This window comes from Kwoniella mangroviensis (genome assembly GCF_000507465.2).
Source record: "Kwoniella mangroviensis CBS 8507 chromosome 1 map unlocalized Ctg02, whole genome shotgun sequence".
NCBI lineage: Eukaryota > Fungi > Basidiomycota > Tremellomycetes > Tremellales > Cryptococcaceae > Kwoniella > Kwoniella mangrovensis.
In genome coordinates this window covers 2,738,873-2,760,103 of record NW_027062534.1, presented here as the reverse complement: position 1 = coordinate 2,760,103, position 21,231 = coordinate 2,738,873, and the positions used below count along the sequence as shown (strand labels likewise).

At 45.0% G+C, this 21,231-nt stretch overlaps 5 protein-coding genes across 5 annotated transcripts; 2 read left to right on the top strand and 3 right to left on the bottom strand.

The window, feature by feature from the left end:
- Positions 1-488: 488 nt before the first annotated feature.
- On the top strand, positions 489-2,052 carry I203_106142 (uncharacterized protein; the record flags this gene model as incomplete). Its single annotated transcript, XM_019147908.1, has 3 exons — positions 489-669; positions 771-1,054; positions 1,147-2,052. 3 exons carry the CDS (start codon positions 489-491, stop codon positions 2,050-2,052), a joined length of 1,371 nt encoding a protein of 456 aa, XP_019002826.1.
- Positions 2,053-2,545: 493 nt separating this feature from the next.
- On the top strand, positions 2,546-6,183 carry I203_106141 (uncharacterized protein; the record flags this gene model as incomplete). Its single annotated transcript, XM_019147907.1, has 13 exons — positions 2,546-3,419; positions 3,623-3,949; positions 4,028-4,332; positions 4,405-4,534; positions 4,632-4,747; positions 4,826-4,992; positions 5,059-5,203; positions 5,295-5,376; positions 5,455-5,500; positions 5,719-5,816; positions 5,875-5,916; positions 6,031-6,073; positions 6,144-6,183. The coding sequence occupies 13 exons, from the start codon at positions 2,546-2,548 to the stop codon at positions 6,181-6,183; spliced, it is 2,415 nt and encodes an 804-aa protein (XP_019002825.1).
- Positions 6,184-6,647: 464 nt separating this feature from the next.
- I203_106140 (uncharacterized protein) lies at positions 6,648-14,786 on the bottom strand (the record flags this gene model as incomplete). Its single annotated transcript, XM_065517908.1, has 15 exons — positions 6,648-8,004; positions 8,057-8,371; positions 8,426-8,560; positions 8,617-8,747; positions 8,805-9,893; positions 9,952-10,101; positions 10,168-12,451; positions 12,514-12,734; positions 12,793-13,027; positions 13,084-13,151; positions 13,213-13,342; positions 13,439-13,523; positions 13,585-14,181; positions 14,251-14,569; positions 14,631-14,786. 15 exons carry the CDS (start codon positions 14,784-14,786, stop codon positions 6,648-6,650), a joined length of 7,272 nt encoding a protein of 2,423 aa, XP_065373212.1.
- A 601-nt stretch (positions 14,787-15,387) lies between these two features.
- Positions 15,388-16,615, bottom strand: I203_106139 (uncharacterized protein; the record flags this gene model as incomplete). Its single annotated transcript, XM_019147905.1, has 3 exons — positions 15,388-15,932; positions 16,050-16,167; positions 16,325-16,615. 3 exons carry the CDS (start codon positions 16,613-16,615, stop codon positions 15,388-15,390), a joined length of 954 nt encoding a protein of 317 aa, XP_019002823.1.
- A 550-nt stretch (positions 16,616-17,165) lies between these two features.
- On the bottom strand, positions 17,166-20,866 carry I203_106138 (uncharacterized protein; the record flags this gene model as incomplete). The annotated part of the gene is made up of 8 exons (XM_065517907.1): positions 17,166-17,540; positions 17,610-18,673; positions 18,741-18,936; positions 18,999-19,217; positions 19,273-20,043; positions 20,109-20,257; positions 20,334-20,471; positions 20,536-20,866. The coding sequence occupies 8 exons, from the start codon at positions 20,864-20,866 to the stop codon at positions 17,166-17,168; spliced, it is 3,243 nt and encodes a 1,080-aa protein (XP_065373211.1).
- Positions 20,867-21,231: the final 365 nt, after the last annotated feature.

Here is a 21,231-nt window from a genome sequence, read left to right as displayed (position 1 = left end):
GACCCGGTTGAATCGTTTAATCGTTTAATGCTTTAACGTTTCGGCAGTTGGATACCTGACTGACCTCGTTAGTCAAGTGTCAAGTGTCAAGTGTCGGAAAGTGGAAAGGGTGCATGGAGAGGGAAAGGGGAAAAAGGATCCAAAGGGGGTTTATCTGATCTAGGGTTTAGAGTAACTTGCTAGGTTAGCTGTGAGGGGTCAAAGGTCCGTGTGCTGATTATTTATGGATCGGATATGTTGCTAAAAGTATCCAACCAAATAAACGATAATTACCATTCCATCACCATAGGAATGATCTGACGACCTGCTCTGCTACTACTACGCTAGTCCCATCCTCATCCTGTATCCTGTGGAGACGACATCCATCCATCAATACCAACTAACTTATAAACACCTTTACATCCACCCATCACTCCCTTTCATCTCCACTTCATATACATCAAAAAATCAACACAAACAAACAAACACTCACCTCCCTTTAATCCAACATGTCATCTCACTCATCCTCGCATTCATCTTTACTCCAACTTAACAGACCCGAATCGCTTCTTCCCCAACTTCCCACTTCGAGCCAGGTAGCACAACACCAAGCGCAGGCGCAATGGTTGGAACAGCACGAGCAGACTCAACAACAGCTCTGTAGATCAAAAGGTAGCGCAAGTGATCTCTGTGAGTACCAGGTGCCGTAATAGCAACTAAGCTAGTGAACGCCAATGGCTACGGCGATTAGGACCATCTTGTTGACTCTCTTCTTCTTCCGTTTATCGCAGCATCCCAAGATGCCAATCGTCTTTCGACCTCTGCACACTCCCAAACCTCTTCATCCTCTCAATGTCAATCCAATCGACTTCAACCTGTAGCTTCCTCATCTAGCGGACTGAATTACCTCAATATGGAACCTGTTGCTTCTCCCTCTATCGATTATGCCGTCCCTACCGTATCCTCGCCGCTCTCCGATTCAGATTGCTCGGACAACAGACAGATCTGTACTGAGCTGCTGGCTACCGCTCAGACGGGTGTTATGGGTGAAGTGATGGATAGATCAAAGTGGCAAGTGAGTCATCGCATCGCCTCTTTCCCTTGACGTTGACTACACAACTGGAAATAGTAGAATAGTTACTGATCATGGCTCTCGCCTTCATCTAGCCTGACGCCGATTCTGCCCTGTGCACTTATCCACTATGCACCGCCAACTTTGCTCAACCCACATACTTCTTCCTCGGTCCACGTAGACATCACTGTAGGATGTGTGGCCAACTGTTCTGTTCGACCCATTCTTCCCAGAGAGGTTCGCTCGTCTCATTAGATGCTACGGGGAACCGCCGTATCGTAAAAGAACGAGTATGCGATCTGTGTTGTTCAACACCCAACAATAACGAGGCTGCAATCGAAGTCTCTTCATCTCAACCGAAATCGACCCAACATTCAAGGAGGAATAGTACCTGTACCGAATCGGACGGTCATCATTCCAACTTGGTCACTCCTTACGATGAAGATGGACATTCCAATGGGTCCAATGAATCCAACGCATCCAACGGATTGTTATCAGCTTCGGGATTATTGAGAGCTCAATCTAGGTTGACACTCAATACGCAAGATGTCGAACCTGAATTAGCACCTATCCAAGATTGGATGGACAAATCTGGAGTTTTATCCTTATACCCTCTTGCAGTCAATCCATCCCATTCGACCAAATCGAAACATTCTCCTTTACCACCCTCAGCTGGACCGCTGTTCTCACCTTCCATTTCAATGAGGAGAGAAGCCAAAGAGAAGCAATTGGAAAGATTGACATTGAGACAGAGAAGAATGGGAAATGGTCCTGCGGTAATCGGCCATGATGATTTTTGGTTACCCGGTAAATGGGGTTATAGAAGAGAAGATTTCGATCCTACTTTTGGAATGAACGTTCAGGATGATGATGAAGATCAGATTGAAAAGTACGTTGGAGGCGTGGTGGAAGACGGTCCAATTAGGTTTAGAACAGGTGTGAAAAGAGTTATTACCCCTTTGACTACTCCTAATGGTGGTCCTATCATGTCTAGAAATTAGACTCATCAAATCGAAGAATACGTTCATCAACATACCATATACTCATACGTATCACACACATATCTTACGGATCCATGGATTTACGGATCCAATTGATCAGGTCTTGTTGTACAATTTAATCTAATTTCAATCAATCTACCCGCACTCTTCCTGCTTATGCCTTATGCTTGATGACGAATTCATATATACATATATATCTTAATATACTAGTCTGTCTGTGTGTATGTATCTCTTACAGTATCAATAACAACAACCAATGCATTCATGAATCAGATTCATAAATTCCTCACATCCAGTTGAGAACATGAAAATGGATGGACATGAGTGTTTGTGGTGAGACGCGTTAGTTGCGGTAAAATCAAAAACCAAAATGAAATAAACCAACAATCAACTCAAACTATTTTACTCGTATTTACATTCATCTGCGTTTCCATACGTTCCAGTCCATTCGGACGATGATCAGCTCCTGACCGGCAGGTCACGCAGATCCACCATGTCATTCAATCATTCCCCACCTTCAACACCAGCGCCAATCTCAATCTCAATCCCGCCTGCAGTCTCAGTGGAAGCTCAACTTCGAGGGAGGGATATCCGACGCTTGGTTAGAACCACATTCGACCAGGCTTGGAGAGATTACTATGCTTGGAAACCACCTGCGACACTTCCGATCATCAATGGTGAGATGATGAGAGACGCTGAAAAGGTGGAAGATGGGTTGGCAAGGAGGCATCGTGAGCTTGGTGAGGAATTGAGGAGGATAACAGAGAAAGATAGGATGGGTTTTGATGATGAAGATGGAGATGGAAAGGAGAAAGGAAAAAGGAAAAGAGAAAAGGAAAGATTCCTGGGATCCCAGAAATCGACGTTGAACTCGAATTACACCACAACCTCGACCTCAATGATATTCACGAGGCCATCATCGCCGTCAACAAGTAAAACTCATTTTTCGAAAAACAACAATGGTAAATCATCAAAGAGCGGTAAAAGCATAGCAAATACTAATCCTAATGCTTCCAAGATAACTATCATATCGAAACATGTCGAACCGGTTCAAGGAAGTTACACGTACACTATGCAAAGAGGTAGTGCCGAAACGAGTTTGAAGGAATTGATACAGGCCCCTACGACCAGAATAAGAAAAGTTACGAATCAAGATGAAGATGAAGATGGACACGACAGATATAAAGTCGAGACTATTCCGCCATATTACTTTTGCTCTTACGGCCATCAAAACATATACGTAGAAGATGAAGGTGCGATGCCGTTCATCCCTGTCTTTCGTGATGATCAGGATTTCAATGAGGAGAAATGGTTTGATCAGTTTGGGAGGAGGATGGCGTGGGTTGGTGCTTGGAGGGATCCAGAGGGTGAGTGCTGTCACACGATAATATCCTCTTTCTATATTCATAGACGTTCACTCCCATATACCAAAGACCTATGGTATAGTATGGTCCAATACATGCTCGTTCAATTACAATGTAGCATCATATATACATCCTTCTATTTCCACCTTTCAATCCAATGTTCAAGAAAATATACAAAAGCTGACTTTTTAACACGCTACATCCAGTCGATATAATCCAAGTCGAGGCTCTCTCTCGTATACGGACGAGATCCAAGAACCTCATTACATCGGAGCAAATCGATCAAACTAGGATCTTACCATTGGAAGTCACCCGAATTGAGAATCTCGACCTATCAAGAGATTTACCTCCTTTCCCTCTCGATCCTTCCGCGCCTTCTTCTTATTCGTCCAATTCGATGAATCCGAGAAAGAGGAAATGGAACGAACCGTTAAAGGTGAAAGTAGAAAATCAAGATGGGATAGACATGGACGATATGGGCGATTTGCTTTGTTCAAGACAAGGTTGCACAATATATGGCTGTTTGAGACATAGTGAGCTACATTCATCAGCGACAAGCGACATACATCAGAATGTAGGCTGAGCTAATCTATACGTGGTGGTATCTGTAGGCAGTTTAGAAGATAATCATCTGACGATCCATTCGATCAGTTCGAATCAACATCCTCTACATCTCAAATACATCCCCAGGAAAAGAGCGATATTACCAGAGATTGAACAAGACCACAAACCATGCTCGGATCAATGTTACAGTCTATGCAGTCTATCAGAGCTGCGCGAACAAGCTTCCAAGTGTCAGATATGGCCCGAGATAGAAACCGAACCGATAATTGAGATCATGTCTAGCGATTGTGAGATCACGAGTGGGGATCTGTGTATGTTGAGTTTGAGAAGTAATGGATATACTTGCAAAGAGGTTAGCCATTCCAAGACCCATAACCCATTCACCATTGTTTGTAGTTATTGACATCAGAATCAAATGATCTAGGTGGCTATCCAGATCATGGCTCTGGCAGCTCTTGATTCAATTTTACCTACTCCATTATCGAGCGAATTTGACCAAGATCCAGTCACCACTCGAATATCGACAATCTCAAATACGAGACATCAACCACCACGTAAGTGAAGTGCGATAATGACACATGATCATTTTCGTTTCGGACAGATTGTACTGAATGACCAAGATCTTAACGTCTCTCTACCTTCGCATTACAGGCTTTGTCAGTGTCAATCAAGCTCCGGCTCTTCAAGAATGCAATCATCCTGGACCATGTGTCTCGGAACTTTGTCCATGTTTCACAGCAGGATGGATGTGCGGTAGAAATTGCGGGGTGAGCAATGGAGTTAAATCTTTTTTTTGGATTTCCGACTGGTCTTGCTCTGACTGATTTTGCATTGATGATCATCAGTGCTCTTTTGATTGCAAGAGACGTAACAAGGGATGCAATTGTCACAAGACAGTTCCCAGCAATGGAAACAAGTCGACCAAAGGGGCTTGTACTACGATCGATACGTGTCCCTGTGCAAGGAGTGGTAGGGAGTGTGATCCAGAATTGTGTGGTCCATGTGGGTCAGAGTGAGTGATCAGCACACCAGCCACAGGATATTGTGCATCATAGCTGATCGATTTGGACTACTATAGGGATGAGATATCGGCCGCTAGATCATATTTGCAACAACATCATGGAGATGGGAAGGGAAAGGATGATATCCAATCCGTATCTATGACCGAGATCGAAAGGAAAACTTACTGTGGGAATGTGAACCTACAAAAAGGGATTTTCCCGGTATGTCGTTTTGCTTTTCTTCTTTTGATAAAGAGGAGAATACAAATTTTAGCTAATTTGATTGCTTGATGGAATTGATGGACTTGATCAGAAATTGCGAGTGGGTATCAGTGAAGTTTCAGGATATGGTGTTATTGCGGATGAGCCTATCTCGAAAGGACGTGTAATAGGTGGTGAGTTGAGCCCTTATATGACATGTGCCTGCACATGCACTCTTAACAAGCCTGATCTTCGACTGAATACGAATATAGAATATATCGGCGAGGTCATATCGAAAGCTGAAGGAGGCAGACGAGAGTGAGTATTTTTCTTTCGATCATCAAGGTATATGCATATATGTATATATCTATATATACACATTGTCTATGAATTGACGGTAATGATTATCGCTGACAATTTATCAAGTCAAATCAACGTAGGTCAAGTCGATCTCTCCCTCTTCTCATCATCCTACTGATGAACCCAATCATGCATACACAAACGCAGGACCAAATCGGCCGACAATATATATTCAGCTTGAATGGCGATTCAGATATCGATGCAGGCTCTTACGGGAATATAACGAGGTTTATAAACAGTGGTAAAGGTCAATCTAAGAATGTGACCGCTAAGAGTAAGTTGAATTTGCATAGTTCTAACTTCCTTCTAAACTAATCTTTTCGAGTTTCCAGCTATGATAATCAATGATGAAGCTAGGATCGCATTTTTCGCTAGTGAGTCATATCTGACATTCACTGTACAAGTACAAGTACAAGTACAAGTTCACGGGCAGTATACTTCCAAAGAAAGACTTGTGCTGTCGCTAAAGCTCTATCTAACTTGTACAGTACGAAATATACGGAAAAATGAGGAAATTCGATTTGATTATGGGTAAATTTTCGTCTCATCCTACCCATGATTCCAAGTCATTCTCCGCTGATGATATCGCTCTGAATCGCAGTGATGATTTCGACTCTAATGGTATAAGTAAGAAGAAGTAATCTCGTTGATGGTTATGATAATATAATGAAACATGAAACGATTGTAGGATGTACAGGACATATCACGAGGAGACATTCATGCATAAATCATGAATGTATAGTTGTATAGTACGTATATATGTATATGCAACTCGATTGTATTCCAGAGGTCTACAATAGAAATTAAGTGATACTCGAGCATCAAAATCCATATCAATTCATCAATATAGCAATGCATCAAGAACAAATCCCAAAATAACTTAAAAGACACAACTACGTATTAATGTATACCAATTTGTACAAGAAAAATTATATCATTCGTGTCATCATCATTAATTAATCAATCTCAATAGGTTCATCCTGACTACTTTCCAAATTCAATTTCTTCATCATCTTAGCTTTCTTCGGACTAATTTTAATTTCAACTTCCACATCATCATCCCCATCATCAACATTTGATAATCTTTCTTTGTTCTTTTTTGGAACTAATTTTTCCCTTTATATTCTTCTATCGGTACCTGTTCGTAATCAGGTTTAGCCATCAACTCGTTCCTTCTTGATTCGAAGATGGTCATATCAATCGTATCCAACGCCAACAATCGGTGAATGTGTACTTTCTTATTTTGACCATATCGTCTGATTCTTCCTATAGCTTGAGTTTCGACAGCTCGATAATTCAATAAGGAATTGGTGAACAGCGGTCCAAGGAATATCACATGATTCGCTACTGTCAAATTCGATCCTGCCGCAGAAGCATCATTGACCTTGAGGAGTAATACTCTATCTTCTGATGAATCTTCCGGATCAGACTGTTGGAATCTATCCAAAGTGTTCGCTCGAGCTTTGACTGACCCACTCAACGTCACATGAGATATCTTTCCGGAAGATAAGGCCTCGGATACTTTCCCAGCTAAATCTTCCCATTGCAGGAATACCAATACCCTCTGATCTTTAGGTATAGAGTGTATGAGATCAACTAATTTTTGTAATTTCGCTCCGAATCTACCTGATGACAACTCTCCTTCTATACCTAATGATTTCACTTTAACGATATTCGTATGTCTAACGGCGGAATGACAATCTTCTCCTTTCACACATCGTTGTTGATCTGCTGATCTAGTCATACATTCCAGACATGAAACGTGTCCACAACACGATAATACCGCCATTTCTTTATCTGGGTGGGTAGATGGTTTATGCCCGCATTCTGAAGCTTCCAATACTGCTTTCGCTTCAGGTCCATTCCGTTGAAGTTTCCTGACGACCTCGAAGAATCTTAGAGATCTTACTCGAGCTACCAACTCTTTTGATAATTTTCGTAAGAGGTGACTATGTTCACGTAATTGCCATTTGACATCTTCGACTTTTCCTCCCTTTTCAATCTTGGCTGGTTTCCCATTGACAGGTTCGGATGGTATTAACCCATTCTTGATCCCGCATTCAGCCAGGACCTTGATTAGCCTTTCGGCAGCTTCCGAATCACCTTGATGTTTCTTGGTGTTACTGGAATCATCTACCCATTCCTGGAAATGTTGTTTCTCAGGATCGCTCTTTCCGAAACTACCCTTCTTCCTGATCCAGCAATGTAAAGCGACAGCCTCGTTGATCGATCCATAGAGGTCTTCTTCACATCCTATCAACTGTTGGCTTCTTGCTCCGGTTATATGTTCACAAGCTTCTTGAGCGGATTTCGCATCCCTTTTCTTGTCGGTCAAATCGAGTGTGAAATGACAACATCGCTTAAGGAGAGCTTCTTCGGCTGTCTTCGAATCGATGAGAGCTTCTTCAAGTCGGGCATTTCGATCTCCCTGAGTGACATTCTTGAATTTGGTCTCTTTTCGTCTGTGATAAGCATTGTCAGCTGCAGAGACGATGACATGACAGCTGAACTTACGCTTGCATCTCCAAAGCCTGAAGATGGTGCTCCAATTCCAAATATACAGCACCTTCAGAAGCAGGAAGTTTGACGTGGTGAATATGTTCGACAGTAGGAATATCATCTATCTCTGCGATGTTCTGCCTGACGAAGATGTTCAAGAACTCCTGTGCCAGATCGTCTCGTCGTTTGTGCCAGGCTTGTGAATGGACTTCTCTGAAAGCGTGGAACTTTTCAGCTTGAGTTTGTTCTTTCGCTCTGGCTTTTTGAGCTTGTGCGTTTCCCTCAGCATCGTCTGGAACACCGAGGTGAATACCCATAAATGCAGCGATACTATATGATCGGGTCAGCTTGCAGTATTTTCCAGTTCCATAAGATGTCGCTCACCTTCGGATGGCAGGGAAATCGCTGACCGGCGGAGTACCAGATAAGACCCATTTATAGCAAGAAGATAATCGCAGAAGAGCAGCCAGGGATTTCTTGTCTAGATAGGTGAATTCATCGGCAATGACTCGTCGGAATCTGTCACTCGATAGGTCAGCTAATATGGTACAACTAATACACGTGAGCTGACTCACCGGAACATATGCATTACAGGACATGATAATCTCTTGTAATTATCCTGTACACTAGAACTTGAAAACGATTCGGTTCCTTTTGCATTCCTGAAGGTAGGTACAGGAATAGCCGCGAGTTCATCCTCGTCCTCCTGATCAGACCTCACATATCAGCAGGTTCCTTGGCCAAAGTGAAAGTAAACACTTACACTAAGTTCATCTTCCGATGCTTCCCACTTCTCAATATCCTCCACCGACTTATTCGTCTTCTTCTTCGAACTAGACACGTCATCGTATTTATCTCTATAGGCTTTCCCTTTCATCCTCTTACCAAATTCAGAAGTCTTGTGAGCTTCTTTCTTCTTTTCCGATTCCTCCTTCAGCTTTTTCTGTCTCTCTTTCATCTTGCTTTGTAGAGTTTCCGATCCTTTTTCAGATAAGATCGCCACTTGTTCTTTCAACGATTCCATGGCGGTTTCTAATCGATCAGAGAAGAATCGACCACCTTGTTTATCGTTCAACCATTCTTCAGGCTGTGAAGACAGGTATTCGAACCTTTCCCAATACACATCGGCCTCGAATATCTCGGAAGCCATGACAATGATATCGGCTTTTGATAATTCCGATATCGACTTCTGCTGTAGATCCTTCATATTTTGAATGACGATGATGTTGAACATTTTACCTGTGAATCGAGTGATCTCACTTGGCCACTGTTTACTCAAATGTCCGGGAACGACAATCAAGGTGGCTTTGAGATCGATAAGCCCAGCTGGAGCAGGTTCAGGTGCAGGGATATGCCTACTTTCAGCGATCAGAGCGAGGGAAATAATGGTCTTTCCATAACCAACTTGATCGGCAATAACACCTCCACGAATCATCACCGGTCGTTCCGCTTTACCTTCAGCTCTCCATCCCAAAGAGGGCAGAGCAGCTTCTGAGATTTCTTCTTCGACAAAAGTATGGGTTTTATCAGTAGCTGCTTCTTGCTCTTTCATCCACCATAAGGATCGAAGTTGCTCTACACGTAAGGGAAGCTTGAATCCCTTGGGTTGCTCGTGTTCGGGATCTCGCTTGTTACTGGGCAAGATGAATACTCGAGGTGGTTCAGGTACATCGGCCACTTGACCTGGAGTCAATCTCCAAGAAAGTTTGATCTGACCTTTCTTTTCGTTGACGGGGAGTCGCGAGAGAGCTCGATGAGCGAGCGACACGATGTTCAGACCAACCCGGAAAGAGCCGATATCCTTGTCTAGTCGAAGTTGCACGACGAACGGAGCTGGTCTGTTTTTGAGAGCCTATACATCATGCAAGTCCATCAGCGCCTTGTCAAATATGCCACGAGCCTATACTCACATGTTCGTATCGACCAGCTTCAAGCTTGTCCTCAAAAGCAATGATGGTCGCTTTGGTCTTACCACCGTTCTTATTGAGTTTTCCAGCTTTCTTCATCCAGTGGATCTTGGGTGGTCGGGGCGCACACCGTTCACAAGCGGTACCAGCGGCCTAATCAGAACCACCCATTGTCAGCGACTTTGCAGGTAAGAAAAGCCAGCGAAGCCAGAAACTCACGTCGACATCAGCCAAAGCAGTCCATTTACTCAACTCGTCCAAGGGAGGCAATCTCTCCGTGATCCAAGCGAGGTTTGAGAACGTCGCATTACCTTGATGGAGCAGATCGATCTCACCCCAAGTGTTAGGTCTCCACATACTCTCTGAATGGGCAGGATCCAGTGGCACTCTGCATGACAAAAGGGCAGAAGCATGGGTACAACCGTCGTTGGCAAGGTTGACTGAGACTGAGGTGGCTGAAGGTGGGATCGCAAAGGTGGCCGTGTCTCGCTTGATGTGATCGGCAGACTGTTGATCTTGCACTACTGCAATGTCGCTTCCTCCTACAGCGGTCAAGTGAGCTTCGTCACAGACAACCCATCCACCTCTAACGTCCAATCTGACCTTCTGTTGAGGCTTAGAGTTTTCCCGCCATTTAGGTTCCAATACAGCTATGACCGCTCGTTCGGTACCGAAATCCAATCTCTCAGTCGACGTTGAGAACACGTATGGATCATCTTCTGATTCTCCACATCGCGTGGGATCGAGGAAGAAGTAGAGGGGGGCTAATCCTTTATCGGCGGGATCAGAATCTTTCTTGTGTAGTGACGACATCGCTTGACCACATTTAGGCAAGAGTGTATAAGTCCCGGATAATTTGCGATCAAGAGCAGCTTCGGCTTCTTCGGGCAGTACGAACTCAACTTGAGACCATCTTCGAGTCTTTTCCAAACCAGCTTGAAGACCTAAAGACGCTTGCCATGTAGGCACGAGCTCTCCCTTACCGTTCACTTCGATCTGGAAAGATTGCTGAGATGGTACGCAGAGTTCCCAAGGTCCGCATAGAACATCTTGACCTTTGATATCGAATCGTAGTCTTGCTACCGGGTGAAGGAGAAGTGCTCTGAGTCTACTGTTGTTCGGTTCAGTGGCGGGAGCTTTGATCGTAAGTCTCCATTCGGGGGTTTGACCTTGTAAGAATAAATCCAAGGTAGCGTTGGGAGCCTCGTATACAGCTGTCCAGATGTATTGTCTCTTCAGGTATCTAAACCTAAATTCAGCATCTTCGATACCTTCGATCACAGCTTTCGTCCAAAGTTTCCAATCTTTTTCCTCTACTGTACCTTTACCAAGTTTCTTTGCTTTCTCCCTGACAGTTGATAGGGATGATTCGGATAGACCAGCTATCTTGACTCGCATGGGTAATAATTCCTTGAATCGCTTTTCGAACTCGGTAGGTTCCACTCTGATATTCTGGCATGGAGCGTAGTGATGATCCGGTCTTCCGCCACAAGCTTTACAAGCCCTATATCCACAAGCCGTACATTCTTCGATGGGTGAGGCAGTTCCGGATTGACCTTCACATTGACAATGTCTTGAACTTCTTTCCGCTAAATCCAGTATCTCCATGAGATCGGCTTTGGCAACTTTTGCCAAGTCCAAATCATGTTTTTCAAGTTGATCCTCTCCAACAATTCGTTTGGACACGAGATCATCGTTGAGAGCAGCTTCCTCTTCGATCTTTGCTGCATCTGCAATAGCGTTCTGACCAGCAGTAACCTTGTCTACGGCGACTTTGAGAGCAGCAAGTATCGATGCACCGACGACAGTGGTAGTCATGGCATTTCCAGCAAGATCGGCGAGTTGATCTTCATTTTCACTTGTGAGGAGTAATTCTCTTACGGGAATACCTTGAAGTGCGAGAGCCTCTCTTCCTGTCACAGGTCCTCCTCGAGTCGTGACCCAGGGAATCATATTGGGTGTCAGACAGGAGGCAAGAGCGGTCTTCGATGAACCGGCCTGACGATCGACGTTCTGACTGACATTCCAAATACAGGCTTTGAATCCAGAATCGGTACCTTCCTTGGCCATTCGGAGCGTCGAGATTTCCAGCAAGTCTAACACTCTTTCCGTTTGGGCAAGTAACCAGTCGTTCCAGGTCCAATCTAAACCTTTACATACACCAGCTTCTTGCCATGAAGTCAGAGGACGTAAGATACCGAGAGCTTCATCCTGACGAGCTCGATGATGACGGGATTCACATCGACCCCAATCAGTCGCCTTTCGTTGAGTACCGTCCTTTTGCTCCTTAGCTGAAGCTAGATCAAGTCTGGCTCGGTGGATGTTAGGATCGTCCGTGTGGAGTAGGAAAGCTTCGAAGGGAGATGACCAAGGTCTACGCAGATCTTTGACGGTCGTGGCCCACTTCTCGGCTAGGTGAGAACTGTCGTTCTTTTTGCAAGGGGTTGCGAAGAGGTATACTCGGGTACGAGTGTGAGGGATATAGAACTCTTTAGTGTCGAGTCTGTAGATCGCCCGTCAGCTTCTTTGTCCGATGCGAATAAATGAAAATTTCAGCTGGCTTACCGTGTATACTGCGCATCGTAATCGATCTGAGCGAAATAAGCTACCACCTTGTCCCACGGTGCATTACACACATTCTCTAAGATGACCACAGGTGGTTGGTGTTTCTTGACCCATTGAAGCATTCCTCGGAAAGTTCGTCCTGATTCACCATTTGCATCGATATCTTGTTGCACGTTGTTCAGATTGGAGTAGTCGACACATGATGTACCAGCAATGAGGATCTATATATTGTGACACGTCAGCTGGTGTATGCCACGAGTTCCGCATAGCTTTACTCACATCGACATTGCCAGGTACTTCCACTAGTGACCCGTAAGCTGTATGTGCCTTCTTCTTTCCCAACTCAGTAACATCTCTGAACAATACTGGAGGAGCGAAATTCCGTTCGATATAGGCTTGCTTGAAAGGCTCGATTTCACATGAGAAGACGTGGTCGAAAGACAAGGTCAAGTCGTGTTGGGCTTTGATAGCTTTGGCGATCATATTGAGTGCGAGCAGAGGAGATTCGGTACCACTAATGGATAATGATCAGCAGGTGTATGTTATCATATTGATCACTAGCATACTCACGAGCACATGGTAGCTACTCTCAGTTTCCTTCCATTCAGTCTCTTCACCAATTGCACGATGTCAGGCATCTATCAATCATCGTTAGTTGCAGTCACAGCATCTACTAAATTGCATCGTGAAACGACTCACTCTAGACACCAAATGATCGAACATGACTTCAATGTCATTCATGGGTGGTAAATCTTCACTCATGTTTTTGATAGCATTCCTGATATCTAATTTCTGACCCAAAGATTTTACACCGGTCTTATATCCCTTACTGCACGGTATAGAACGATTATATTGTCAGTCGCAGGCTCCCATCGGTATGTACTGTATTCACGGAGGTATCAGTAAGGAGGGGAGCATCACTCACAGGTTCACAGGTGCTTTTTTGGGAGCGTTGAATTTCACGCCCCACCCTCCGACTTTTCTCGCAGTTGAAGTGGATTTCTTAACATCTACAGCACGAGACCAAATGTATATGAGCATAGTGTGATTCAAATAAGCGGCAGTACTTACCTTCCTCCTCAGGCTCATCCTCCTCCTGCTCCTCCTCGGGCGCCTCGCTCTCAGCATCAGATTCGAAATCCCCATCGTCATCATCGCTAGCACCATCATCCTCCTTATCGCCAGCCTCCTCGCCCATGACGAAATCGCTTCCCTCGTCTTCATCACTGGAGGACTGCGGCTCATCATCGTCGTCGGCAGGAGTCGGCGTAGGTGGGGCGGCCTTTCGTCTTTTGGCAGGAGGTTCTTTCGTATCTTTCTTTTGAATCACCCTTTTCGTTACTACCCCTTTACTTGGTCTACTTCTAGGTTTGGTTTTGGAGGGAGTATCCATGTCGACGTCTGATGAGGTGGGTTCAGGCGTGGGTATGATATTCTCTTTATCCTTGTTTCTGCTTCTATCCTTTGGTGTGGAAATAGAAGGGGAAGTAAGTTTGGGATCAAGTACTTTGAAAAACCCTTTTATCCCTAATGCAGGATTCGGTTTGGATCTCTCTTTCTCTTTCTCTTTCTCTTTTTCATTTTCTTTTTCCTGAGATTGGGTTTTTTGTTTATTCCTCTCATTTTCTCGAAGACTTGGCGAAGCTTCCAGCTTCGTTGACGAAGAGGCTGCGAAGCGGTCAATATCAGTCAGCGAAGATGCGCTTCACGACTGGCGAAGGCGATTCGAAGACATACCTTTTTCCGTCTTCGCTGACGAACTTGGTTTCCCTAAAACAGCTTCTGCACCAGGTTTATTGGGCTTCTTTTTATAGAATTGGAGCACGGGTGGATCATCATTCTCAAACTGTGATGCTACAGTCCACGATCTATCTTTCACAGAGTATCCTGTCCAATGTATAAGGTATTCCAATGTCCGCTTCCCACGGAATTTGATGTATCGTGAATCTACTATATATTCAACTTCGTATTCTTCGTCGTCTGATTCGTCATTGTCGTTATCCGATGCTGATGCCGATGCTTCGGCTGTCTCTGAGGGAGTGACTGATAGCTCAATCTATCAAGCGGAACTTGTTTAGTAAGCGGTGAGAAGGACACCATGACGTTTTCCGACTCACCCTCTTCCTCTTTGTTCCATTGACTTGCTTGGATTTGACTGATTGAGACTCATCTTCATCGTCGCTGTCCAGTGTCATATCGACAATCTTCTTCTGTGAAGCTGACCTCCTGAGACTTGCTCGAGCAGGACTGGCGGAGGGTGACGCTATGGCCATGTTGGTGGGGTGGGTTGGTCGAATGACCAGATATGGAAAGGGATGAATGAAGAAAGAGAGGAGAAGATCAAGTTATGTGAAGAGTGATGAGAGAGTATGTATGATCTTCTCCTTTTTTAGTTATGGATATGGGCGTATGTAAGTTGACAAGTAAAGTTGATACGAAGGCCCGAGTGATGGACTAATGTAATGTTGAAAGTCAATTTTGGCTAGTGATCGCGTCAACCCACAACTACTCTACATTCCCTTTCTCATGAGACGCGTCGTATGTAACAGGATGTAATGTTAATGTTCCGGACCAACCCGCGTCCCAGATGGGTGTTAGTTCCCTGATTACGATTGCCCAACAGCAGCGGAAGGACCTGATTAGCCATTTCCTAATCCCTTATCCCTTGACTCGTGTCGTTTGTATACTAATCACCGTGATGTATCGATTGTATCATATGGATGCATGATAGCTCATAAATTAGATCAGATGGAATGGGATATACAAACATTGACGTTTTGCTATGTAGAACAGATCGATGCTATATACGAGCATATATGAGATGATTGTGATCTTTGATGAGGTGATTCATATATATCAACCTGTTTTTTGTTTTTACCAAGGCGCTTCGAACCTTCCATCATCATTCGCTCCACCTTTATCTTTCCCACCCAACTCCCCACCCATCTTTCTCTTGGTCTTTGATTTCCTTCCTCCCAAAGCCTTATAACCCTCTCTCGCTTGGGCTTTCCTCTCCGAGCTACTGAGCGTCCCACCATCCGAATCGTCATTCTGCCATTTCGAGGCATTCCCACTTCCCAATCCTTTATAGGCATGTCCACCTGTAGGCGTGGTGTATCCAGATGTATGCAGACTCGCGATATCCACTCGTCTATGATCGATCTCAGGTTCGGCCGTTGGATCAGTCCGTTTGAAAGTCACTTTGAATGTGTTTCTCCAATCTTTCTTAGATTCAATCTTGGTCCATACAGGTTGAGAAGACGTTGGGATAGGTGGTTTAGGTAACGAAGATAATCGAGGTGTTTTATCGTACGGATCGAAGAATTCAATCTCATTATCGATTTTTCGAGTTTTACCTCCTGGTGAATCCGGTAAGAGGAGTTTGGGCAATACCAGCGCACGGTTCTGGAGGAACCATACTGTAAAGCGAGAGTTCATGTCAGCAATGTATACAATGTATCAGGTCTGTCTGTCTGAACGGTCGGGAGTGAAGTATCCACAGCAGTCAGATTCGCACAAGGCATATTGGGACTTACCGTAATTCAAAGTAGACGACTTGTGCCATCTTTTGCATACCCTATCGCACCTCGCCAAAGCTCTCACATCGAGCTGTATGAATATCCTGACTGTGATGTGAGTAGGGAGTGTTCGTAGCTAGTAATGGTAATATCAGTAAATCTGCCAATACACACGCTCTTCCTTCCTTGTGTGTGAGGTCATACCGACTCGAGCAATATCTAAATATCACTCTACTCTCATGTATACGCTTTCGCCATTTCGGAACCTCATACAACGCGCAAGCAAAACTCACAGGATCTCTCGTATTTTTCCCACCAAGGGAACTAGGCAATCTCTGACCCAACTGCAACCCTTTACCCGTCGTAGGCGTCGACGGTCTAGTCCCTTTACCAACTTCCACAAGCTCCTCGTCATCCGTCTCTCCATCCGAGAAAGGGACGGGTGATCCACCCCTCGATGAATCTAATTCATGATGCGTCGACCCGGGAGAAGAAGGTGGCTTGGGTGTGTGGGATTGTTGGTGTATTTGCTGGGAAACATGTAGGTTTTGAAGGGCCGTATGGAGTAGTGAGGATGTTGACATTGTGTTGTGTATTTGGGCTCTTTGAGCGAACGGTAGTGAGGTTGGATGTTGATGTTCTGCCTTATATGATCGCATATGTGATGAGTCAGTAGGAAGTTTCTGATGAAAACGAGAGGATGTGATTGAATTGAATGAAGTGGATGTGGGTGTGGGTATGTGCGGATAGTAGGTGGTTGTGAGAAAGTCAGAGTCAATTGGAAAACTCCGATGACATCATACTTTTCTCTACGGTGGCAAAAATCACACATCCAACCTTCACTTGGTGGCTCTTCTGTAACGCAAAAGCATATGTAGCAACCTTGGGATCCCATATCGAGCTGCTCCAGTGAGGATGCTGCAACAGGCTTATCTCGTATCCACCTAATGTTGCATAAGCATAAAATCATAAGTTAAAAGCGAAACACAAGGCAAACAGCAGCATGTCATAAACGTCGAACAAGTAATCAATATAGAAAAAAACGCAAAATCAAAACGTCGAGATCAATTATCCCCTTTCAATATTTTCACAGTCCCATGATATATCCTCTACTACTGAATCCATCAATCACGTTTACTCCGCTCCACCAAGTTTCATCAAAGCTTTCAAACTCTTTGCCACCCCAAAACTGGCACTTGCGATCTGTTGTCTCACCGTCTTCTCAAACCCACCAGCTCCTCCATTACCAGTCGTACTCGTGGCACTAGCGGATTCCTGAGCTTCCGAAAGTTTATTCGTATTGCTGACCAAATCTTTCAAGAGAGAATCACCCTCTCCTCTGAGTGAATTTGGCAAGGCGTTGGTAGATACAGCTACAATGGACGAGGCGATTGCGATGACTTCCGATAGGTGTTCGTTGAGTGCTGAAGGGGACGAGTTGGTTCGGATAGCCGCAAGCAGGTTTTGAATGGCATTGACCAGTGCTGATGATTGAGTGTTGAGGTATGGCTAAAAGAGTCAAATTGGCAAATCAGCCTCATATCAAGCAACGCATATGTGATAGACTATGAAACTCACCTTCAAATCCTCCCATTCCCTCGCATCATCGACTCCATCATCATGGTACTGCTGCGGTTCCTCAACCTCATTGATCTCTTCCACACTTTGTTCCCTTGCAAATCCACCCTGCTGTCCCCCACTGCTCTGAGTCTGTTGCGAATTCATACTCTCCCTTCCACCACCAGTCTTCGGATTCATACCGAAACCCGACCCTGACCTAGCTTCCACCAATGTTCTTTGACCATGTCCTTGTCCAGCGGGATTCCCATTCCTATCAGACATCATGGAAGATTTCCTCTCCAGGTCAAAAGAATCGGATCGGGCCATCGACGAAGTCGACTGGAAACTGTTGATTCTCAGTGCTGCGGGACGATCAGTTCCAGCTGAAAGCGACGAAGGCGCAGGGTGATTTCCGTTCAATCTTTGGTCAGTGGGCGTACCCGTTCTCAGCGATGCTTGGTCGCTGGATGGCCGTCGGACCATCACTGGTGGGTTCTGTACAGGACTCGATCTAGCCTGTTCGGACAACCTATCTTGACTGCCATACTCCCTGTCCCAACTCCCGTTGACAGCTTTTAATTCCTTTTCTCTCTGATCACGATTCACCATATCTTTGATACTCATCGAGCTTCTCCTTCGGCTCATCTCTCTATTCTGGCCTGATCGCCGTATTTTTAGTAATTTGATGATTTCCACAACGTTGGTACTAAGATGTCCAGCCGCAGCGTCCAACAAAGAAACAGGCGAGAGCCCAGATGCCATAGCATGATTTCGAGCCGCCTGCATCAGAGCGTTAAGTCGGTTTGTCGATTCGTATTTCAGTGATTCCAATCGAGAGACATCGACATCCAGGTTGGGGTGAGCTTCAAACGCTTTCACATCCTCTCCTATCTCTGTTATAGCTTCCACTATAGCTTTCATAGCTGGGAGGACACCAGACGGTTGTGATGATCTTGCAGCTTGCAATAAACCATCAATAGCGGTCTGGAAGGCCGAAACACTGGTATCTGCGATGTTGCCATCGGCGGACGCAGGAAGATGATCATCGGTAAGGGGTTTGGACACAAACATGGTCGATGTTGCTAGAAGAGAAACTTAAATCAGCAAATGTACCTGTACATGCCAAAATTGAGAGGGCCATCGACTCACCTTTCAGATTACGCAGTTCAATCCTGACAGCATCATATTTCCTCTTGTACTCCGCAACCTTAGCTTCCATCTCATGAACCCCCATTGCGTCTTGTTCTCTTTCTGACATAAGTTCGTCATTCTTCATCGAGAGCGCATTGAGTTCGTCGACAAGGGTATGCAGCTCCATCTTGAGCTCCACGACAGCCTGACGAGACTAGAACATCAAAATTAGCTCTGCTAATTCCAGAGAGCGATGACATTGTTCAGCAAACTTACCTCTGGACCTCCCGTATTGCCTTCCATATTCGCTTTCTCATCTTCCAATCTCCTATATTCATCCTCAAGTGAGTCATACCTATCTCGCCATTGTGCTATTTCCTCTTCGGCCGTACGAGAAGCCTGGTCCGCTCGTTGTTTCGCAGCTTCTACCGCATCTTTAGCAAGATCTAACTCATGTTGCAACGACCGTAACGACGAAGCGTGAGTGGCAGCTCGCTTTGAGCGTTGTCAGCAGGTTGGCAAAATGACAGATGAGATCCAGTTAGCTCACCTCTTTTAGACCTCTTACTTCCTCTTCCCATTCTAATCTCCTTTCTCTTTCCGAGGTTTCCGCTCTCCTCGCCTCATCTCTCTCCCTCTCAGCATTGACCACTTTTCTATCCAATCCAGCAATTCTAAATTCATATTCCGCTCTTAATTTCTGTTCTCTTTCTTCATCCCATCCGTTCTGCGCAGCTACCAATTTCGATTTATTCGTCACATTCGATGAGAACGACAGTCTATCATAGTAGACTCTATCGTCGGCAGAGGCAGGCGACATTAGTTCGTTTTCTTGTCTAGGTGTTTTCTCTCTTTCCCTTTCTCTATCGTTATTATCATCATTGAAAGATGTCCTACTCTCCCTCCCTGCGCTACTTCTGCTAGCAGGTCTAGAGGATGTCCTACTTCTACGCTGATCCGTCATCTGACTGTCTCTAGCATAGGGCACCTCGATCTCCTCTTCTCTCAATCTCGATTTGTTAGGTACAACCACATCACTAGTCGTTCCCATAGGATTCGCCTGTGGTCCTCTTGATCGTCCTTCATCCAGTATCTCCGTATCTTGATCTCTGGTTGGTCTCGAGCGATGACTACCCTGCGACATCCCTCGAGACCCCTGTCGCTGATGTTGAGAACCAGATGATACGAGTCGAGCATTGAGCGCGCCAGGTGGAGGAGTGGGGTTGGTACGATCTCGAAGGGATTGGGAGGAAGAGTGCTGGTGTGAGAAAGGTGGTCGGGTGGGTCCAGGTGCAGGAGGAGGTTCATCATATCGACGTTCCTGCACAAACACTTAGTACAATGCACGGGCAGGTGGAAAGAGGGTGAAGGTTTGTGTTGACTCACATCTTCCTCAAATTCTGGATATCTCCTTTTCAATTCATAAAACACATCACTCGCTAAATCCTTGAATCTGTTCTTGGGTAAGGTGGCGAGCTTCTGTCTAGCTTGATTACGTTTGGGATGGAAATCTTCTCTGACTGGGAGGAACGGTACTGCGGTCAGGAAGTCCATCATCAGCTCCAATGTCCATGATATGGGATCAAGTTGAGGGATGAGGGGGAAACTCGCCATTCCCTTCCGGTTCTCCATTATCAACCGCTATTCGTCTCATCAACTCATCATATACATCCGTTGATAATTCCTGGAATTGCAATTTTGTCAGACGAGTGAGTTTTTCTCTCGCAGATGCCCGTGAAGTAGGAGATTCTGCATGAAAAGCATATATCAGCACATAGGGTTTAGCCAGACGTGACAACGTGATGTGACATACCTTTCTCTATCCAAGTGGCCAGAAACTCTTTTAAAGCTTTCCAATGTACTCTCGCTATCTCCCTACTTTCTGCTTTCCTATCACTACTACCGCCTCCTCCTCCGCCTCCTGGTGGTCTCAATCCACCACTGGCACTACCACCCGTCATACTCCTCGATGTAGTTCCATTACCCACTCTGGCCTGAGGCTGGTAACCCGAAGATGAAGTGGACGGTTGTCTACTTGGAGCTCCACCAAATGCCGACTGACCATATTGCGAGTACCCTATCGACGAGGCCGTCGTACGTGGGGGAGAGGTGGAATAGGAAGGTTGACCGAAACGCGATGCCATGGGTGTCAAATCCTACTAAAGACTGTATAGATGCGTGGTTGGGTTATCGGGAGTTGTTCGTGTTATGTCTTTAAGTTGTCTTAAGAAAGAAAAGTGAATTATACTGTCGTGAGGAGGAAGAGGTCGGGTTTGTTTGGATTGGGATATTGTCAGAGTCAGGGTGCACTGTTTATATCGTTTTGTCGGTCATTCTCGTCGTGGTAGTGATCGTGTCGGTTCGTATACTGTGTATCTATTTTGATGATGATGTCTATCTCTAATTATGTATCTGTTCTCAGAGATATTGTATCTAATTGAAATTACTTGGATCTATCTGGAAAAAGTGAAACTACCAGTGATAGTGATAGTCGACTAGGCGCACGGTC